The 21,903-nt window shown below is 57.6% G+C and overlaps 1 protein-coding gene across 2 annotated transcripts in view; it reads right to left on the minus strand.

The window, feature by feature from the left end:
* The window catches only part of EPHA2 (EPH receptor A2), a 31,418-nt gene that overhangs the window by 8,757 nt on the left and 758 nt on the right, over window positions 1-21,903 (minus strand). Inside the window, exons 1-10 of one of the 2 annotated variants that reach the window (XM_032300524.1) lie at window positions 17,480-20,447; window positions 15,003-15,672; window positions 5,009-5,164; window positions 4,594-4,926; window positions 3,193-3,308; window positions 2,593-2,746; window positions 1,691-1,790; window positions 1,094-1,149; window positions 704-829; window positions 396-584 (exon numbers count right to left, since the gene is read on the minus strand). In XM_032300524.1, the coding sequence (XP_032156415.1) occupies window positions 396-584; window positions 704-829; window positions 1,094-1,149; window positions 1,691-1,790; window positions 2,593-2,746; window positions 3,193-3,308; window positions 4,594-4,926; window positions 5,009-5,164; window positions 15,003-15,672; window positions 17,480-17,674 (2,095 nt within the window). In that variant the 5' untranslated portion in view covers window positions 17,675-20,447. Of the gene's footprint in view, window positions 1-395; window positions 585-703; window positions 830-1,093; window positions 1,150-1,690; window positions 1,791-2,592; window positions 2,747-3,192; window positions 3,309-4,593; window positions 4,927-5,008; window positions 5,165-15,002; window positions 15,673-17,479; window positions 20,448-21,903 lie in introns of those variants that run through there. The other variant, XM_032300525.1, reaches the window with a different exon arrangement.

Genomic DNA, 21,903 nt, shown 5'->3' on the forward strand with positions numbered 1-21,903 from the left:
GCAGGCGTAGAGGAGGTGGGTACAGGTATGGGGAGAGGTGGGCGCAGGTGTAGAGGAGGTGGGTGCAGGTATGGGGAGAGGTGGGGACAGGTGTAGAGGGGGTGGGTGCAGGTATGGGGAGAGGTGGGTGCAGGCATAGAGGAGGTGGGTACAGATATGGGGAGAGGTGGGCACAGGTGTAGAGGAGGTGGGTGCAGGTATGGGGAGGGGTGGGCACAGGTGTAGAGGAGGTGGGTGCAGGTATGGGGAGGGGTGGGCGCAGGCACAGAGGAGGTGGATGCAGGTATGGGGGAAGGTGGGCACAGGTTTAAGGGAGATGGGCACAGTCACGGGAAGAGCCCTGCCAGGCGGCCCCTCTCCACCCGCTGCGGGCAGGCCCTGAGGCCGAGCCTCACATTTGGAGACAACGCCCTCCAGGCGGATGATGTTGTGGTGGCTGAACTGGCCCATGATGCCGGCCTCGCCGAGGAAGTCCACTCGCTGCTTCTCCGTGTAGCCAGCTTTCAGCGTCTTGATGGCCACGGGCACCTCCTTCTTCCCCGAGGACGCCTTCAGCGTGCCCTTGTACACCTCCCCGAACTCTCCTGTGGGCAGGCAGGTCGGGAGAGCGCCGCAGTCAGCCCCAGCATGAGGGCTCCCACCCTGTCTCACCACCACCCGCCTGCTGCCTCCTCGGGGCCCCTTGGCGGGGAGCCGATCTCACCTGCTCCGATCACCTTCTGCCGAGTGACACAGGACGGATGGATCTCGGTGGTGAACTTCAGCACAGCCTGGTTGGGGTCCTCATATGTGTGGGGGTCCACATATGTCTTCAGGGGCTTCAGTTGTTCTGGAAGGAGAAGGGGTGGGGTCATAGGCAGCTCAGGAGCGGCCCTGTGAGGGGTGCCATGGAGACAGACGAGAAGGTGACCAGGGACCTCAGAAACTTGGCCCAGGCTGTGGGGGACAGACCCTCAGAGCTACCCACGGAAGCCTATGGCTGCACCTCAGTGCCCTGGGAACACCAGGGCTGCCCTCACCTCCCCCACAGAGCTGGGGAGGCTCCTGGGATGATCGGGGCAGGACTGGGCCTGGAGCGGGGGCTGCACCTCACCTGACTTGGAGAAGTAAACGTCCTCCGAGGACCGGCGGGCGCGCTGGCTCTTCCTCCTGAAAGAACCCCACAGGGAACCAAGTGCAGAGAGGTCAGCCAGGACTGCTCCGGCTGGGGGAGGCTCCGAACCCTGCTCTGGTCCTGGAGGGACCTGGGGTGCTCAGAACATGGCCCAGTCCCCGCTGTTGCTGCCCAAGCTCTACGCTCAGGGCTGAGGGTGTGGAGAAGGGGGGCGGAGGGATGGGGGGAAAGTGAGCGAGCCAGGACCCCTCCCCCGGGTCTAGGCCCGGTAATGGCCCTTTAAGCAGGCATGACTAGGGCATTCCCATTAGAGCTACCCGGGTTTCCTGCCTGCGTGTCCAGAGGAATTGCGGACACATGGTTAATAACAAGAGCAGTGGTAAAGACCCCCGTGTCCCGGCCCCGCCGCGTGCCAGGCGCTGCACTACACACTCCAGCTCGTATATCCCGGCACCATCCGGACGCAGGGATTAGACTAGAGTCCTGTGGCCCCATCGTTCAGATGAGGAAACTGAGGTTCCTGCCCCGTTTCCCCACCCAAGCCCTCGTGGAGCCAGGGTGTGGGCTCTGACAAACCTGCGGTGGATAAAGAAGCCAACTGCCGCCAGCACCAGAAGCAGGACCACACAGACGGCCACGCCGACAATCACCGCCATGTTGCCAGATCCCTCTGGGGCTGGTGGAAGAAAAGCAGCTGATGACAAGGGAATCCCCCACTGATCACAACAACACCCGCACTGCACCCAAGGCACCCGGGCCCCTACTGTGTGCTGGGTGCTTGCACTTGGGAAGGCTCCAGAGAGTACTTAGCCCCATTTCATAGACGGTCACGCAGAGGCCTTCCTAAAGGTCTCTCAGGAGGTATTGCAGGTGTGTGGGGCTCAAAGCTCTGGCCCTTTCTGAGATGCGGATTTGAATTTGAGTCTGCCAATGTAGGCCACACCCTCCTCCTCACATCACTGTTGTGAATCCACATCCGTGTCCTCCACCCCTCAGCCTTCCATGCTTCCCCCTCCCCAATCTTGGAGCCAGTCCCCACAGGGTTGTCCCAGTCCCCAGGTGACCAAGAGAGGGGCATTTCTAACTTCTTTTTTTTTGAAATGGAGTCTCGCTCTGTGGCCCAGGCTGGAGTGCAATAGTGAGGTATCAGCTCACTGCAACCTCCGCCTCCCAGATTCAAGTGTTTCTCCTGCCTCCGCCTCCTGAATAGCTGGGATTACAGGCGCCTGCCACCATGCCCAGCTAATTTTTGTATTTTTAGTAAAGACAGGGTTTCACCATGTTGGTCAGGCTGGTCTCAAACTCCTGACCTCATGATCCACCCACTGCCTTGGCCTCCCAAAGTGCTGGGATTACAGGCGTAAGCCACAGCACCCGGCTCATTTCTAACTTCTTTGATTCACTTCCTTCTCCCAAGATGTCTCTACTGCTTGGTTCTGCGCCCTGGCCTGGCCCCTGCCCAGGGCCCCCCGACTCACACAGTGTCTGGAATTCGTGCACCTTGCTGCCGGCCCCCTGGCCCTCCTGTGTCAGTGCCTGCACCTGGACCAGGTAGGTGGTGTCCGGAGCCAGGTCGTCCAAGGTCACGGAGAAGCCCTCTGTGCGGCGCACGTTGTAGCTGTTGGAGTCTCCCTGGGGGCGGGTGGCAGGCAGAGGAGCAGGCCGTGAGGGCAGGGCCTCGGCTCAGCCCGCTGGAGACCACCCCCAGCTAGCAAGATGGCTTGCCTTGTCAGCAGCCTTGAGGCTCTTCTTACAGAGGAGGAAACTGAGGCTCAGAAATGAAGTCACTCACTCAAGGTCAGAACCCAGGACTCAAGCCTAGGTGTGTGGGGTCCCAAAGACTCTGTCCCTGTCCCCACCCTGACTGCCTCTTCCAAGGACACCACGTCTTCTCTCCTACAAATCCCTGCTGTGCTGCCTTGGGAAATGTAACTCCCTGGCAGACCCCAGGCCTCAGTTTCCCCATCTGCAGAAGGGTACTTCTTCAGATGGCTGGGTGGTCTGGTGAGCACCCATGTGACTAGCCTGTCCCCTGCTCTCGGCCCAGCTGGAGCCAGCCCTGACCCTCTGGGAGTTACCTTCTTGCGGTAGGTGACCTCGTATTTCCACACGCGGCTCTGCTGTGGCGGGGGAATGCTCCAGGAGACGCTCAGTGAGGTGGTGCTGCGGCCCTCCAACCTCACCTTGGGGGGTTCTGGGCAGGACAGGCGGTGGGGGAAGGGTGTGAGAAGCTGCCTGCTCACAGGCAGGGGTTGAGGGGACAAGCGGACCTGGAGCCAGATCCCCCACAGCCCAGGTTCTTTTATTTTATGTTTTTGAGACAGGATCTCCCCATCACCCAGGCTGGAAAGCAGTGGCATGATCTCAGCTCACTGAAGCTTGGAACCCCTGTGCTAAGCGATCCTCCTGCTCCAGCTTCCTGAATAGCTGGAACTACAGACTTGTGCTACTGTACCTGGCTAATTTTTATATTTTTTGTAGAGGTGGGGTCTCTACAAAACTTTGCCCACACTGGTCTCGAACGCCTGAGCTCCAGCATCCTCCTGCCTCAGCCTCTTTAGATCCCAGTCTAGGATCTTAAACTTCCAGCTGCAGAGCACAGGGCCAGAGCCCCAGGCCCCTCCCCTGGCCCCACCACAAGAGCTGGCTCATCAGAGATACTCCATATTTGTAAGTGAATAAATAATAAAAAAAAGAAAGAGAAGAAGAACTTTTGCTCAATCCTCTCTGTTGACCAGGCACTATTCTAAGAGCCTTAAATATAATACTTTAAAATCCTCATTACTAATATTCTTAGTTTTTGAGATGGTGTCTCACTCTGTCGCCCAGGCTGGAGTGCAGTGGCACAATCTCAGCTCGCTGCAATTTCCACCTCCTGGGTTCAAGCAATTCTCCTGCCTCAGTCTCCTGAGTAGCTGGGATTACAGGTGCACGCCACCACACTCGGCTATTTTTTGTATTTTTAGTAGAGACGGGGTTTCCTGATCTCAGGTTATCTGCCCACCATGACCTCCCAAAGTGCTGAGATTACAGGCGTGAGCCGCTGCACCCAGCCTCAAGCCTCAATTCTCAGTTATTAACCCACTTTACAGGTGAGAACACTGAGACCCAGAGAGGTTACCCTGCCCACAGTCACAGAGCTGATGTCCAGTCTTTCAGCTTCTGTGGGCCATACTGGAAGAACTGTCTTGGGCCACACATAAAATACACCAACACTAACGACAGGTGATGAGCTTTAAAAAAATTGCAAAAATAATCTCATAATGTTTTAAGAAAGTTTATGAATTGTGTTGGGCCACATTCAAAGCCGGCCGGGGCCACATGTGGCCTATGGGTTGGACCAGCTTGCTGTAGAGACTGAGCCTTTAACCACTTGCCCTGCTGCTTCTCTCTAAACACACCCGAGCCTCAGGTGGCCGTCCTCCTTAAGCCCCACCTGGGCAGGCCCCCTAGGGCACAGCCGTCCACCTGCGCCTCACCTGTCTGGTTGATGCTGACGCTGGCAGTGCGGAAGCTGCGGCTGGTCACCAGGCTCGAGACGCCGTTGCGGGCCTCCACGGTGAAGGTGTAGTTCATGTGGGGCTCCAGGTCGCTGACTGTCACACTGGTTCGGGTCAGCCCGTGCGGAGGTTCCGAGTAGCGCACGGTGGCCTCACACGGCCCGCACTCCCCGGACTCGGGCCAGCACTGTTCGCAGGTGACGCTGTAGACGATGTCCTCGCGGCCCCCGCTGTCCTGTGGGGGCGTCCAGCGCAGCTCCACCTTGGCACCCATGCCCACGGCAGTGAGGTAGTGTGGGGCGGAGGGGGGGCCTGCAGACAGGAGGAGTCAGTGCTCTGCTGGACCCAGGCGAAGTCACCCTCGGTCACGCCACCCTGACCCAAGGAGACTCACGTGTGCAGGGCATCGACACTGGGTCCTGCGGTGCCCGGAAGAAGCCTTCCTCACACTCGCAGGAGGCGGCACCCTCGGGGGATGGCAGCGTGTGCTCAGGGCACTCCAAGCAGGGGCTCTCAGATGCCTCAAACTTAAAGAATCCAGGAGAGCAGGCTGGTTGGCACAGGACAGACAGGGCACAAGGACGTCAGTTCAATCTGCTCCCGCCCCACATGACTGTCTCATTCCCTCGCTGGGGACCCCCCCCCAAGGCAGGTCAGTAAATCTTTATGGACCTGTTTTCTTGTCGGCAAAATGTCTTGTGATGGAAAAGTGCATGGCCAGAGCTGAGCATGTACCAGGCAGTGCCTCACACACACGCTGCAAACCTTTGCTTCACTCCCCACTAGCTCCTGCAAGAAGCACCATGCCCCTGAGCCCGGCATTCAAGGCCACACCTCGCCTTTCAGTTTCCCAAGAATCCCATCATAGACTAGCTTAGCACTTGACCAAGCACGCCGCCCACCAGCCTCATCCCCTTTCATCCGCACAGACCAGCCTGTCAGGTCCCCACCTGGGTAGCTGCGAGCTGCCCAGGACAATGACTGCCTCTTCTAGACCATGTGTGTTTGTTGACTGACTATCACCACCACTCTGACTCACCAGCCAGCCTCATCAGTTCAGGTTGCCATCCCTGCAGGTGTTCCGTTTGCCCCAGGACCTGCCCGCCTGTCCATGCAGGGCTGACCAGGAAGCAGGAAAGGCCAAGCCCCCCGGCATTTTCTCTGGCTCTGCTTCCAGGGCCGAGTCATATCCGCCAGTCACAAGGGCAGCCAGGAAGTGGCTCTTCCTCCCCCAGTGGCCGGTCCTGCCCTGGCCCAGCAGGCTGGGGGCTCAGGCACCTGACTCCGGGGGCTTCTTCCTCCCACCTCCCTATCCTGTTTCATCCTGCTCCTGCCCTAAGCCCCTTCCTGGCCCTACCGGCAGGAAGCTGCCCAGACACAGGGTTCCCAGTGCCGGGCTGGCCAGGGCTTGGGCAGCTGCTGAAGTGGCCAGGGTGGGTGGAGGTCACCCTACGGAGCTCCCTCTGCAACCCTGCAACTGTAATCCTTCAGGTTGTTCTAAGGAGAGGGTCCTAAGTCACCTCCACCCTCAGCACCATGTTCACCACACACACACTAATCCCCTGCCTGTGCCTGGCCCAGTGCTGGGTATGCACCAAAATGAAAACAAAGCCCTGATCTCAGAGAGCAGAAGCACCTGACAAGGTCTGCAAGACAGACGGAGGAAACAAGCTAAGAGATAAGTGGGTGGAGAAGGGGAAACAACCTTGGCCAGGAGTCTGAGAAGTCATACAGGGGACATTTTGGCTGGGGTTTAGAGGCTGCATAGGAGTTCAGCAGAGGAGCCATAGATATTGGGAGAGAGAGTTAGGAGTGAGAATGAGCATGACTAATAAGGAAGGTATAAGTGGGTTTGTGGGCACAAATGTGGGGAACAGCAAGCAATAAAGCAGTTGAGAAAGGCCAGTTGAATGCCAGGCCAAGAAGCTGGGACTTTATCCCGGAGGCAATGGAAAGCCACTGGAGGTCTGATGTAGGGAGGTCAGATCCCTGCCGTCAGGAAAAATCTGGGCCTAGAGGCCACTTTTGTCCTAGACCCTGGGGACAGCCTGGCCCCCAATGGCCTAAGGACCACCCCCTCCAGGGAAGCCAATTTCAATTGCCATGGCCCAGCCAGGCCTGCTAACCCTCAGGTACAGAATCTGGAGCAGAGTCTCTTTGTCCAGTCCCCTGTGTGAGCAGAGGTGGAGAGAGGGACCAGGAGTCGGAGGAACAGGACTCAAAGGACTCCCAGCTCTGTCAGGTGCCAGATAGTGACTCTGCTCCCAGAGCCAGGATGCATCCCTGTCCCCTCCCCACCCGGCCCAGGGACCACACAAACAGCCTCCCTCAGCCACTTGGCTCATCCTGCGTTAGCAGACCCTCAGCATTGGTCCTGTGAGAACTCAGGCACCCAGCGCAGGGAAGGGGGCTTGTCCTGGGCCGTGCAGCAGGACACAGGAGGCCCAGGACCCGACTCCTGCTCTGCATGGAGCCTGGAGTCCCAGTGACAGCAACCGCCGGTAAGTACCTACTGTGCGCAGGGCTCGGGCTAAGCGCCTTACAAGCATTCAGTCCTCACAATAGACCTGCTATACACAGGCACTACTGGCGCTCGTTCCATTTTGGAGGTAAGGAGAGGCAAAAAAGAGCCTGCACAAGGTCACCAAGCTCCCAAGACAGGAAACCAAAACTCACACTTAGGACGCCTGACCTTCCACCTCTCTCCTCTCCCACTTCTTTTTATTTTATTTTATTCTTTATTTTTTTATTATTATGTTTTTGAAATGGAGTCCTGCTCTGTTGTTGCCCAGGCTGGAGTGCAGTGGCAGGATCTCAGCTCACTGCAACCTCTGCCTCCCAGGTTCAAGCAATTCTCCTCCCTCAGTTTCCTGAGTAGCTGGGACTACAGGCACCCACCACCAGGCCTGGCTAACTTTTGTATTTTTAGTAGAGATGGAGTTTCACCATGTTGGCCAGGCTGGTCTTGAAATACTGACCTCGAGTGATCCTCCCGCCTTGGCCTCCCAAAGTGCTGGGATTAAAAGCGTGAGCCACCTTGTCTGGCCTATTTTATTTTTTAGAGACAGGATCTTGCTTTGTTGCCCAGGCTGGTCCCTTGACCTCCTGGCCTCAAATGATCCTCCCACCTGGACTTCCCACAATGCTGGGGTTACAGGTGTGAGCCGCCATGCTTGGCCTCCTTTCCCACTTCTGTTCTTAGGAACCCTTCGATTTAGAGCAAAGAGAAACCAACATTCTGAAACAAGCCTGAAGAGAGAGGAGACATTCACTTCAAAAGCCAGAAACTCCCGCCTAATTTCAGAACAGCCGGGGGTCTCTGAACAGCCGGGGGTCTCTGCGCTGTGGAGGGAGGGGGAGGGCATCCCCACCACAGATCTCAAACTGGGCACTTTTGTGTCTATGAGCAGAAGAGTGTAGACTCCAGCCAGGAGGGTTGGTTGGGGTGGCTAAAGCGGTCTCCTTCAAGCCCCAAATGTCTTTCCAGTCTCCTATCGTATTTGGAAACCCGTGAGTATACTGCCCCCCTCCCCATAACATAGCTACATGATACAAAAATAGCCCTCTCCTCCGCCAAATCTTTAAGTAAAACTGAGACTCCAGAAAGCTGGGCCATGTCTATCCTGGGGTTTCAACTTCCCCAAAAGCCCTGACTTGTCTGCCGAGGAGACTTCGCCCTGGCTAAGTGCTGGCTCCAGGTGGTCCAGGGCCAGCAGACCTGGGAAGCTCGGGGGGCATTCCCAGCCAGGCTCCCAGGCCGGGCAGGGGCCACAAACCCCCACAGCTCGGGCTCAGACCCACTGAAGGCTTTAGCCACCCGAAAACCCTCACAATGCCCCGATTCCCCACCATGCGGCTGCTCCTATGCCAAGAGGAGGAAGTGGGGGAAGAGATGGGCTCTTCGGCCCCAGCGCCCGGGGGTGGCCTGCCTGCTGCCGCCAGGAAAGAGGGAATTTGGAGAGATTTCCGCTGCGGATGTGCCAGATAATACAGTGGAGAGGCAGCGTCAACAGGGCATGTGCCTGCCTGACGAGCTGTGTTTCCCCTCCTCCAACCACAGAGCTACCAGGGGCTGTCCCCAGGGCCCCCCAGAGTTTCCAAGTGCTCAGGGGTCCCAGAGTTCAAGAGTAGGACACCAGCAAGCCCCCGTGTTCTTCCTGACTTTATCTAGTCGGATTTCCTGGCATTCTGGGCGGGAAGTGGGGACAGGGGTCACACGTACTCAAACACACCTACATACACCAAATACCCACCGTTTCTTAGGCAACCAGCAAACTCCTATGCATCCTTTAATACCCAGCTTAAGTTCCTCTACGCAGCCCTCCAAGACTGCCCAATTCCTGGACCCCTGGGCCCCATTAGGGCATCTACTGATCTTATGTTTACCAAATAGAAATGGGCACTTCGTAGATGTCTGGCACGATGCTGGGTGCTAGGATACGATGGTGAGACAGATAAACACCGTTTCAGCTCCAGGGGAATTCACAGCTTGGCTTTCATGCTCCATTTGAAATTATTTCTGCATGTATCAGGAGCCTCTGTGAGACTGGCAGCTCCTGAGGAGCAGGAATGGAGACCAATTTATCTGTGTCCCATGGCCCAGCACAGGGGCTTGCATGAAGTAGGTGCTCAGTTAATGTTTGCTGAATGGATGGACAGATGGATAAATGGATGGGTAGATGGGTGGGTTGGTGGGTTGGTGGGTGGGTGGGTGGGTGGGTGGATGGATGGACAGATGAATGCACAAGTGGATGGATGGGTTGGTGGGTAGGTAAGTGGATGGATGGTTGGATGGATGGATGGGTGGGTGGATGGATGGGTGAGGAGGATGGACAGATGAATAAACAAGTGGATGGTTGGATGAATGGATGGATGGTGAATGGTGGATGGATGGATGGGGGTTGGGGGAGGATGGACAGATGAATGAAGAAGTGGATGGGTGGGCTGGTGGGTAGATGGGTGGATGAATGGATGTATGTATGTATGGATGGATGGATGGGTGGAGGGGTGGATGGATGGATGGATGAATGGGTGGGTGGATGGGTGGACAGGTGGATAGAAGAGTCAGTGGGAGAGAGAACGAGTGGCAAAACCTACCATGGGCACGTGAAATATGCACTCCAGGGCCAAAGCAGTGAGGAGAGTTTCAGCGCCCAGAGAGACGCTGTGGAGGTGGTCCACCAGGATGCTTACCTTCCTTGCACAAGAGCCTAGCTTTGGCACACTGTGGCACACCTGTGGAGAGCTGTTCTGGCCCCAGTTGCGTGGCAGGCCCGGGCCACTCCGAGCAGGAACTGGGGCACAGTGGCTGCACCTCGGGCCATACCCTGGTTTTTCCAGTTCCTGATGCCCGCCCCTCAGGTGGCAGCAAGAGGTGACTCAGGGACAGACGCCCTTATCGTGACGCAAGTCCAGCCCCCAATGGAGCCCCTCCTCCCAAGGCTCAGCCACCTCCCAGGCTGACAGTGGCAAGGCTGTGAGGTCAAGAAGTCATGGTGGCAATTCACCTAGGTCCAGTCACCACCCAAGCCAGGCGACCGCAGGCACCACCCTGGCTCAAGGATGAGGAGCCTGGACTTTGTCTCTGGGCCCTGACAGGCAGCGAATGGCAACCTATGGGTTACCGACCCAGCAAATGAGGGAAGCTGATAACCTGGAGCCCTAGTGGCTTCTTGCTCCCAGCAGGCCCTGTCGTCCCTGCAGAAGAGGGTCCATCCGCAGGGCCTGACGGCTGCCAGCACCCTGTCCTTTTCACACATACCCTAGGGAGCTATCTGCGGGCACATTCCTCCACCATCGATAAGCGCCACTCCCCACCCCGGCCCCCGCCTCCTGCTCCTGGCCTGCCACCAGCCTTTCATCTTCTGTTTGCTTTCCCTCGACTCCTTCCTTCCGTTCTGGGGACCCACTTACCTAGAGAGGGGAGGGAGGGAGGGAAGGCCGGTGCCCGCCCAGTGGAGCTGCCAGTGCCTAGCTTTGCCCCCAGTCTGAGCTGAGGGTGGGATAGGCAGGGCAGAGAGGTGAGAGCCACCATGGGGGCGGGGAGGGGTGCTGGGGCGGTGCTGCCGACTGGTCCCCCCCTGCATGCCAGAAGAAACATCACAGAAATAAGGCCCAGTGGGACTTCCCAGGGAGGGGACAAGCCTCAGAGCCACAGCCGACAGCTCCCGGAGTCCCCCACGGGATGGGGGGAATAACCGTGACCTGACAAAACAGGCATCCTGCCAGCAGTCCCTGCCATGGCCCAAGACCACCCTATCTAAAGACCACCTTGCCGGGCACGGTGGCTCACGCCTGTAATCCCAGCATTTTGGGAGGCCGACAAGGTCAGGAGATCAAGACCATCCTAGCTAACATGGCGAAACCCAGTCTCTACAAAAAATTAGCCACGTGTGGTGGCCCATGCCTGTAATCCCAGCTATTTCGGGAGACTGAGGCAGGAGAATCGCTTGAACCCAGGAGGCAGAGGTTGCAGTGAGCCGAGATTGCACCACTGCACTCCAGGCTGGGTGACAGAGTGGACTCCATCTCAATAAAGAAAAGACCACCTTAACCAGAGCCATACCCTGGCCAGGGACTCCTCCCTGTCAGCTATGGACCTTAGGCCACTTGGACTGCAAGCAGTGGGACCCCTCCTCGCCACACTTGAGTCACATGGTCAACAGCTTGCCCAGTGTTCAGACTGAGCCCCAATGGGAAGCTCTGATCACCAGGTTGGCAGGTCCTTCAGTGTCACATGCCCAACCCATTCATTTTACAGATGGGGGTGGGACCCAGAGGGGACTTGCTAAGGTCATACAACCCGTGGGTGGAAGGACACACAGTAGGGGCAACTGCCCTCCTGTGCCAGGCCCCAGTTCTTTTGGTCACTGGTCACTGCATCCTCTCCGGGCCTCAGTTTCCTCATCTGTAAAATGGGGATCAAGTCCTCATCCTCTCTGGGTTGTTTGTGAAGGCAGAAGGAAGCCCTGCTTATGAGATGTCTAGCGTGGTGCCTGGAATGGGGTGTCCCTAGGAACTGGCGGATTGTAAAACTACAGTAGGGAGGGGACATCCCCTAGGGGCTAGGCCCCTCGAGGGAGCAAGATCCTCTCAGGAGGGAATCGCCAACCCCCCACAACCTAGCTCTGGCCTTCCAGCTGTTCAGCTGAGCTTCTGGCCAAGGCCGCTGGCCACCTGCTCACCTGGCCAGTGGTCCCCAGGGCTGAGGCGCCAGCAGGGGCCCCGCCAGCTCAGCTGCTAAAGCCAGCACAGGAAGCGGAGACAGGGAGACAAAGCAGCCCCCGGGGACAGCGGTCAGCCCGGTCAGCCCGAGTGACTCCGCTGTCCCCGCGGGCAGGGCGGGGCTGGGGAATGGAGCGAAGCTGGCTCATTCCTCACATAGCTCACGGGAGCGCTCCGGGCAGCATGCCCACCTGCCGCACACAGCACCTGGGAGGTGCCTCCCTTCCTCTGCCCACTTAACTCTTTCCTGAGCTCCAGGCTTCCTGAGGAAAGAACCCTGAGGAGAAACAGACAAACGGAATAACCTAGACAGGGTGCCAGGTAACCTCAGGGTGCCCTGCCACTCTCTCGGTCTGGTTTGTCACCAGCAGGAGCCCCAGTGAAAGAATCTGGGTCTCCAGGCCTGGAGGGTCCAGCAGGGAGGGCAGACCCTGTGCCTCCCTCTGGTTCTCCTGCAATGTGCCCAGCAGTGCCCTCTCCAGCACCCCTGCCTCCGACAGAGCCCTCGAGCCCCTGCAACAGACCCTGCCATCCCCAGGTTTGGCCAGAGAACCTGCTCCAGGTCCAGGAGCTGAGTCAGGGATTCCAAAGGAACTGGTCACTTCCCGCCCCATTTCCTAACCCATCCTGCAGCCTGGGCGCCCGCTGCACCGCCTGGATTCAGATCCTGACTCAGCCACATCCACTGTGTGACTCCAGGCAAGCCTCTTTACTTCTCTGAACCTCAGTTTCCTAGTCTGTCAAATGGGATTGATTTCAATCCCTGCCACACAGAAAGGTGGTGTGGATTCCACTGGCATGTCTGATAAAGCGCTTGCTTGGCTCAGCGCCTGCCCCTCAGACAGCACCTGTCTACGGTAGCGACTGTCATCACCTCCCACAGCAGCATGACCAGGGGCTGCTGAGAAAAGTCTAGAAGCATAAAGCAGAGCCAGCCAGGAGCTCCTGGCATCTCCCGTACCAGCACCCGGCCACACTGACAGGAATTTTGGTGGGAGGATCCCGGTGGTAGGTGACTAGCAGTTGACAGTGTCCCACCAGCTAAGTCGGATATTTCGCTTCTGGAAACTCATCCTCCTGCTGGGCTGATCTTCCCAGCAGGAGGCTGCTTGGCTCTCTACAAACAAAGTCTGCCAGAACCCTGACCCCCCACCTCTAGAGGAGGGAAGGCTGCCCCACTTCCTGGAGAGACACCCCCACCCCAACCGTCCACTTATCTCTGCGGGGCCTGCATCACCAGCCTGTGGAAAGTTTTCAGCTGCCCCTCGCCCCCACCCCCGCATTCTTGTGCGAGGATGTCATGTGGGAGGAGCCTGCTCGCCCCACTGGGCTGCCTTGTCCAGGCCCCCCCCAACCCCACAGTCATTGTCTAAAACTGGGAGTGTGCATTCGAGGTCACCTAAAGCAGGGGCCGCCTGGGGAAGGGAGGCTCGCTCAGCAGAGGGGAGCCGGGAAGACAAGGGGCGATGGGATGGGCCAGAGCAGAGCCTACACCACAGGCTTACGGCCAGAAAAGCTCACAGAAAACTCATCGGGGGTTTACAGACCGAGTTAAGTAAGGTTCTGAGGACTTGCTTCCGGAGGCAAGTGGGGCTCATCAGAAAGGGCTTCAGGGTCCTCCCACCCTTCAACCCCCTTCCTGGGCTACAGGATCCATGGCTACAAAACAAGCAGAAAGTCTGCTGGTGTTATTGAACTTTCTCATTTCACTCACAGGAAACCCAAGGCCAGAGATGAGGGGGATTTAGCCAAGGTCGCGCCGCAGGTGTGTGCAATGCAGCGACTAAACCTCCAATTCCTTAATGCCCCGCTTATCTCAGCAAAGAAGCTGCCAGAGAGAGGGGATGAGCCAGCCCTCCAAAGGTCCGCCTGCATTCCACAAATGCCCTGCCCCAGGGCCATTTCCAGAAAAAGTCACCCATTGAAAATTCACATTGCTGTGGAGATTTCCGCTGTCACAGGCTCTGGGCACACCAAGCCACAGCTTGCTCCATGTAAGCTCACTAATGCCCAAGCCTCATTCCCCAAGGAGAGTCTGATTTAATTGGCCCCTTTTCTGGGCCCAGTGTGTCATCAATAGAGACCCTAATGGGAAATCTATGGGTCCTGGGAAGATTCAGACAAGAAAGGCAGACCCTGGGCCCTCTCCGCCTCTCCCTCAACAAAAGCATGTCCCAAAAGCTCCCCTGGTGATCCTGATATGCAGCCAGGGGATGTGTACCCCAGGTCCAACTCAGTCACCTCCATGTACAGAAGAGGAGTTTGCGGCCCAGAGAGGTTAAGCAGCTTGCCTAAGGCCACACAGCGAGCTGATAACAGACATGGAACTCGTTCCTGGTACTCCTACCATGAGACCACAGTGCCTGTGCACAGGAGACACTCAGTATACATTTGCGGGATGAATAAAAAATAACAGCCACCGTTAAAAGTACTTATGTGGCAGGCAGTGACCTAAGCACTTTACTATTAAGTCATTTGATGATCACAGCCACCCTATGACATAGATGCTATAATCATCTCCATTTTATAAATGAGGAAACTCAGGTACAGAGGTCAAGGAAATGACCTAAATCCACGCAGCTAAAAATGTAGACCTGGGATTTGAACCCAGGCATTCTCGTTCTAGGGTCCTCAGGCATAACCTCCACACTCTACTGTTTCTCAATTCATTCATTCATTTTTTGTTTTTCCAGACAGAGTCTCACTGTCACCCAAGCTGGAGTGCAGTGGTGTGATCTTGGCTCACTGCAACTTCTGCCTCCCAGATTCAAGCAATCGATTCTCGTGCCTCAGCCTCCCAGGTAGCTGGGATTATAGGTGCGTGCCATCACGCCGAACAGGGCTTCACTATGCTACCCAGGCTGGTCTCAAACTCCTGGGCTCAAGTGATCCACCTGCCTCAGCCTCCCAAAGTGCTGGGATTACAGGCGTGAGCCACTGGGCCCAGCCACAATTCATTCATTATTAATGAATGAGTTAATCCAGCTCTAAGATGGAAACTGATGTCTGGGAAGGATCTATAATTTCCACTAACAGAACTAATGCATGTCATCAAAGTGGGGATGAGTTTACCAAGATCCCATGATTCCAAAGCTAAAGACCAGAATGGGAATGCAGTGTGTCACTCCAGAACCCCTTCCCTGCCACCCAGAACCGTCACTCACCCTGGCAGGCGTCCTCCACCTTCTCGTAGCCTGCCTGGCACAGGCACTGCCCAATGGGCACCAGCCACTCGCCATCCACTGCACAGTGCATACGGGGCTCTTCACCCCCTGGTGGCACCACGGCATGGTCCACACAGGTGCCAGCCACAGTGGCCAGGGAGGGTGCATCAGAGCCGGCGATGGTCTCGGGGAAGCGGGCCAGGCCCTGCAGCAGCTCGGGGCACTTCTTGTAGTAGACACGGACGGAGAGCAGCGCCACACAGGCACCAATATCCTGGAAGGCCAGGTAGAAGCCCTTGCGGGTGAGCGGCCCCACGGAGCGCTCCTCCACGTTCAGCTTCACGAGGCGAGTCTCGAAGTCGCTGCTGACAGTGATCTCATCTGGCGCAATGGTGTCAATCTTGGTGAACTGGCGCTTCTGGAAGTTGGTGCCGTAGTCCAGGTCCGACTCCGCATAGTAGAGGTTGAAAGTCTCCTTGCAGGAGCTGGCACCGCCGGGGAAGCTGTTACAGTCGCGCACGGTAAACTTGAGCTCGATGAAGATACGCTCGGCCTCTCCCCGGTACACCCAGTTGGTGCGGAGCCAGTTGTCCTGGTCGCCAGACATCACGTTGCACACAGAGTACATGTAGATGGGCATGTCATCCATGATGTTCTGCATCAGGTCCCACTGCAGGGGAAGACAGGTTAGTGGGCAGGTGCCTGAGGAAACTGAGGACCAGGTGGCAGAGTGGGGCACTAGGCAGATGCTTTCCGGTTTGTGCTTTCCTGGTTCAACAGTGAAGGAAGCTGAGGCCTGGGGCGAGTGGGGGGTGAATCCATAAGTGGCTGAGCCGGAATCTGGCCCCTGGTCTTTCCGGCACACGTCTGGATGCCAGATCTCTCTGTTAGACCATGAGCCTGTGGGTGGCGTCTGGGGCTCCACGTGACCTCAGGTGGGTTATGCTCTCTGAGCCGCAATTTCCTCATCTGTACAATGGTGGCAAGACCCCCTACCTCACAGAATTGCTGTGAGGATAAAGGACAGAATGTCTACCTTGGCCGAGCACAGTGCTGGGCACAAGGTAATAGGCACACAGGCAGCCAGTATGACTATTGTTACTCTGGGTATTACTCACCACACATGCGTGTGTGTTGACAAGCAAAGGAGTAGCATTAAGTCAAAAACAATGGATGATCCCCTCTGTCATTTAGAATTTGGCTTTGGAGCAGATCAACACGTTCCTCCCTCTCTGGATCATAACTCAGCCTTCTCCAGAAAGAATTCCCAGGTTAGGCCACAGTTGGGCCAAGTGCCCCCCACCACCCAGCTCCCACAGTTGCCATGTTCCCCTCACGCTGCATCCCTTGCCATTTACCAAGGTGCACTTGGCATGGCACGTGGGGACACCTACATCTGGGCTCCCACACTAGATTCGGGGCTCCTCGGCCGGGGTCTGCATCTAATTCACCTCTGTGTCCCTGGAGCCTGCCTGAGATAGAGTAGGTGCTCAGGAAAGTGTTTGTTGAATGAATGAACAAAAGAATGAATGGAAAGCAAAGGGGAGGAGAGAAGCCCGGGCTACACCGTGTGGCACTGGCCAAGGTTCTACATGCCCTTGGGCCTCAGTTTCCCACTCAGCATAATGACTGGGTTGTATTAGGTGACCTGTGTTCCCTCCCAGCTAGACTTCTAGGGTCCCAGAAATCTGCTCAGAACTACACCCCAGCCAAGCCTGCCCAGAGCTAGGGACAAGAAACCAACTCACACAGATCTGGCCAGCTGTGGGAACTATTCTGAATGGCCCCCGGGAGACAGCCCCCTCTCTGAGCTTAGGGCCCAGGACAAACTCAGCAAGGGCCCATTGTATAGAGAGGGAAACTGAGGCCCAGAGAACCACAGTATCTTCCCCAAGATCACACAGCAGACACACACAGCTCCTGCCCCCACTCCTGGTCACATCAGGACAGCATAGAGGGGAAGACCTGGGTGAGAATGAGGCAGAGAAATGCAGCCCCCCACAGGAAGGGGAAGCAACAGCTGGAGGTGGGAAAGGGGCGGGCAGGAAGGAACTTGATCAGGTTTCCATGATCCCCGTCTCTCCTTCACCCCTCACCTCCAGGGCTGAGACCTCAAGACAGGGGGCATCTTTAACCCCTTCCCTCCCAAGAGGTGGATGGGGGATGCCAGAGATCCCTCTGACCGTCAGCCCTTCTGGGACAGGGACAGCCCAACTCCGCCAGGGCCTTCTCTGTCTCCCCAGTTCCCCCACCTCTCAGGCTTACCCCCACCCCCGGTACCTTCCCACCCCCAGCCAGCCCTGGCCTGGGCCGGCTGACTCTGAGCCTGGTGTGAGAAGCCAGACCCTGAGACCGAGACCTGGCTGAGCTGCTGGATTGAAGCCAGGCCCCACACTCCCTGGGCCTCAGTTTCTCCATCTCTACAGGGGACCGGCAGCCCCATTCCCACACCCATCCCCACCCAAAGGCTTACGTACCCCTTTGCCATAAGGGTGTGTGAGCCAGCCGAGCTCTCCCCCAGCTGCAGCAAAGTCCAGCAGTACCACTGAAAGAAAGCAGGGACAGGGGATGAGCCTCGGGGTGTCTCCAGGAGTCAGACCATGGCAGGAAAGGTGAGGATCCCTCCAAGAACCCCAACTCTCAGAGAGAGAAAAAGCGAGGGACCCCACCATGCAGGGTCACCATATCCAAGAAAACCATCCCTCGACTCATGGGGGAAACAGGTCCAGAAACGGGTTGGAACCCAGCTGAAGCCACACAGCAAGTTGGGGTCGGGTCTGGGCCTCCTGCCTCCCAAGCCAGGGTTCCGGCCTGCTGCCCTCCTCCGTTAGTCCCCAGCTGGGCAGAGCAGGCCAGGGAGCTCAGCCTGGCAGGAGAACAGCAGCTGGGCAGAGAGCTGGGCTGAGCAGTGTTAAGTGACACCACTGCCCCGTCTGCTTCCTTGATCAAGGCCCTTCGGCAGCACTTCCCATGCATGTGGGCCTTGGGGACAGTGGTGTCTGCTTCTGCCACATTCCCCCCAGCAGGAAACACGCCAGCCCCACTCAGGCCATATAGCACACACACGCACCTACAGTACACATGCATCTTGTGGCACTCCAAGAAGAGAGTGCTGTTAACAGGTGGGAACAGCTCCAGGGTGGAGGAGGGAAGCGGGTATCTGGAAACCGATCTCTCCACAAAAGCCACAGAGCAGGCGGGATAAAGCCTTGAACCCATGGGACCCCTAGGAGGGGCCCAAAGATACACACAGCTGGCGAGGTCCTCTCCCTGGGAAAGTCACTCCCACCACCCCTGCCCCTCACATCCTGACCACTGCCCTGCCAGGGGTGCCCCAGAGGTTCCTGGGAGATCAGGGATGGAAGCCCATGTAGGGGGCATTCTAGGCCCAGAGGGACCAGGTGTGAGGACCATGCTGTTCCCAGAAAGGCGACTGGAGCCTGGCGAGGGACACACCCCCAGGGGCTTCCCTACACCTAGTCCTACCCCTGCGAATCTCACACTGATCCACCCCAGGTTCTCCGCCAGGCTCAGAGGTCATAGCCAAAACCTAAGACCCTAGGTACTACCCCTGCTCCATTTCCAAGTAAAGTCCAGGTAGCTGCCAATAAGCACTACCCTCCCTGGAGGGTAAGGAGATTGGAGAAACTGAGGCATAGAATCTATGCAAGATGGATTCAGATGGGAAAGCCCTAAGGTGGGGGTAAAGAAAGCAAGTCAGGGCTTCCTTTGGGCCCTGAAGCATGAGAGGTCTGCCTCAGAAGCCCCATTCCTCAAGGCCAGGACCGGAGAAAGACTCAGAGGGTGGACAGAGCTCCAGGCAGGCTGGGAGCAGGGATGGCCTGGCTTGCGGAAATGGGAGCTGGGCTCTGAGGGGGTCTTGGAAATCCCTTCCTGAAGTGACATGGCCCTCCTACCTGGGCTGAACGCACCCAGGCTGGGGTGTGAGGCACTGCCACCCCCACTACCAATCTCAGCCAAACCTCTCTAGGAAGGCTCCGGCAGCCCAGAGAGGCAAGAGGAAATCCGATGTGGCACAGAACCCCTGGCAGAGGATGTGGGGATAGGGGAGGGTGGCTGGGGGCAACAGGGTGGGCAGGGGCAGGGATTTGTTCAGACATGCCCAGAACTGGGGCTTGGAAACTCACTAACTGCACTAGCAAATGGAATGTTCCAGCTACACAGGAAGGAATCTGGAAGCTCCTGACTTCAGCTGGGTGGGTAGAAGGACAAAGGTTCGTCATACTCCTGCAGCCCCCACCTCGCACTGGCAAGAAGCTGAGGTGTGTGCCCAGGGGAGGGGGCTCACGGTGCCCAGGCTTCCGAAGGGTTAACCTGGCACAAAGGCCGTCCCTTTCCAGCCTGGGCCCACCTCTAGAAGTAGCACAGGGCTCAGTCGAAGAAGAAAAGAAGCCCTCACGCAGGAAGGAGTCCCCCCCTCCACAGGGGTTTCCAACGCCGGCCCCCTCCCAGGGAAATTCCCTCGAACCAACCACCAGGAACAGGAGGCGCCCAGCACTGGGTCCCTCCACCCTGACGCGGGTGCGGCTCTTTCCCCAGGTTCTTCCAGATCCTGCTTCCCTGGAAAGGGTGGGAGCCTGGGAGCCCCTCAGCTGCCCCAGACAGCTTCCTAGAGAGGCTTAGGCTAAGCAGAGCTTATCCATGAGCCCTCTATCCCCTTACCTTCCCATTACTGGGGGGGAAAAAAAAAACCACACACACACACACACACACACCACACACACCTCCTTCTTTACCATAAGTTCCACTGTAAGTGCCATCTTTGCGGGGCCACATTGCTCCACAGCTTCTTCCACCCACTGCCCTGTGGTCCCCTCCCTGCTCCCCCCATTCCTCTTTAACCAAGACTAGCTAATCCCTAAAGGAAGCAGCGAAATTGGGGGCTCTGGGGAAAACATGAAAGAAAAAGGGAAGGGGACAGAGGGCAGACTGGGTCCTGGCAGAACCAGAAACCAAGAACTTCCTGGCACTCGCCAGCCCTCTTCCCATCAGCAGCACCCCAGCTCAGCGCCCCCGGCCACCTGCCCAGACCCCTGCCCAGCTATTCCCGCTTCCCAGGAAAATCCACCATGACACCAACCACAGCGCAAAGGCCCTTGGCTCTGGCAGCCGAGAAGCAGGATGCTCAGGGCTGGTCCTCGGTGCAGAGGGCCCTGGCTGGTAAGCACTTGGGCCTCCCTCAGTTTCCCCATTTGTAAAACAGAGGGCAGATTCAGTGGCTGTTGAGGATATAACAGGAGCCAAGTGGGCAACCAAGTACAGCCTAGGGGCAAGGGGGCAAGAAAGAAGCCCGAAGCAGCCTGGGGGTAGGTGGAAAAGGCACCTGTGTCCTTCTACCTGCCCCCTAAGCCACCCCCAGGCAGACACACCACATCCAGCATGATTCCCAGGAACTGAAACCAGCAGCTTCCAGCTGGGCCCTCATGCCCACCCCCACCCAGGCACAATTCTCTAGGGGGTCTTTCACGGGGACTCAGAGTCAAAGTGAAAATGTCCCCCCCACCCCAGTGCAATACACAAGGCTTGCCCCCCGCCCCACCCGTATCCCATGGGGCGTGTGGGTGGGGTTTAATCAAACAGGCTGAGGAGAGGTGGACTAAAGGAACAAGAACAAGGCAGCTCCAGACTTCCAGGCCAGCATGGGGCTGCAGCAGCAAAGCACCCGCCTAATCCCCACCCGCCATGGGCAGCCGAGGAGAAAGGCCTGTAGTGATTCCAGCTGTCTCTCCCCTTCTCTCCAACCACAGTCCCCCAGGAAGGGGGAGGACCAAACATTAGTGGGGCGATACTGGTGGTGGCAGAAATCCTTGCCATTCGTGCCTCCTGCAACCAGAGGTCCCAGTTGGGACCTGGGCCCTGTTGCTCCAGAGACTGAGACAGGATGCCACCCTCAACTTGCCACTGCCCAACGGCTCCAGATTGGGCCTCTTTTCCTCCCAACACAGAACAACAAAACCTCCAAACCCAGTTTGGGAGGCAGAAAAGGAAACAGGCCGGGCGCAGTGGCTCACGCCTGTAATCCCGGCACTTTGGGAGGCCAAGGCAGTGGATCACCTGAAGTCAGAAGTTCAGGACCAGCCTGGCCAACATGGTGAAACCCCGTCTCTACTAAAAAATACAAAACTTAGCCGGTGGTGGTGGCGGGCGCCTGTACTCCCAGCTACTCAGGAGGCTCAGACAGGAGAATTGCTTGAGCCCAGGAGGCAGAGGTTGCAGTGAGCCAAGATCGCGCCATTGCACTCCAGCCTGGGCCACAAGAGCGAAACTCCGGCTCAAAAAAAAAAAAAAAAAAAAAGGAAACTTCTCACCAGCGCAAGGTTTCCTCCCGGCTTCCCCCTTGTGGAGCCTGCGGAAACCTCGCTCTGCCCAGGCAGGCGGGGAAAACTTGCCCTCTTGGAAACTGAAGCTGGCCTCGGCTGGGTGGACAGGAAGGTCCTCGGCCAGGGGCAGGAGCCCCCATCCTCGCCGCGACCCTAGCAGGGGGTCAACGCCCCCATCCACACACCCGCCGCGCCGTGGGCAGTCTGTGGCCCCACACTCAGCACAGCTCCGGGAACACTGGGGCGGGGGTGGGTGATTCAGTTCCCCACCTCCGGGTGCCCTGACTCCCTGGTGGCCCTGGGCTGACAGCTCCACACCTTGGGAGGCCGCGCCCCCACCTGCCGCATTTCCTCGTTCTGAGTCACCCTTGCTCAGAACGCTTGACTTTGGGACTTCCTGTCCGCACTCGTGGCCCCTAAGCTGACCCGGGAGCCCAGGAGTGCGGCTTGGGAAAGAGAGAAAGGAGTGTGTGGGCAGGGATTGGCCCGAACCTCCCTCCACGCTCTTTCTCGGGGCTTGAGGTGAAGGGGGAAGTGGAGAAAATCTCAGGGAACTGGGG

The sequence above is a fragment of the Sapajus apella genome, unplaced genomic scaffold, assembly GCF_009761245.1.
Source record: "Sapajus apella isolate SASKATOON/1434 unplaced genomic scaffold, GSC_monkey_1.0 scaffold43, whole genome shotgun sequence".
NCBI classification, from domain to species: domain Eukaryota; kingdom Metazoa; phylum Chordata; class Mammalia; order Primates; family Cebidae; genus Sapajus; species Sapajus apella.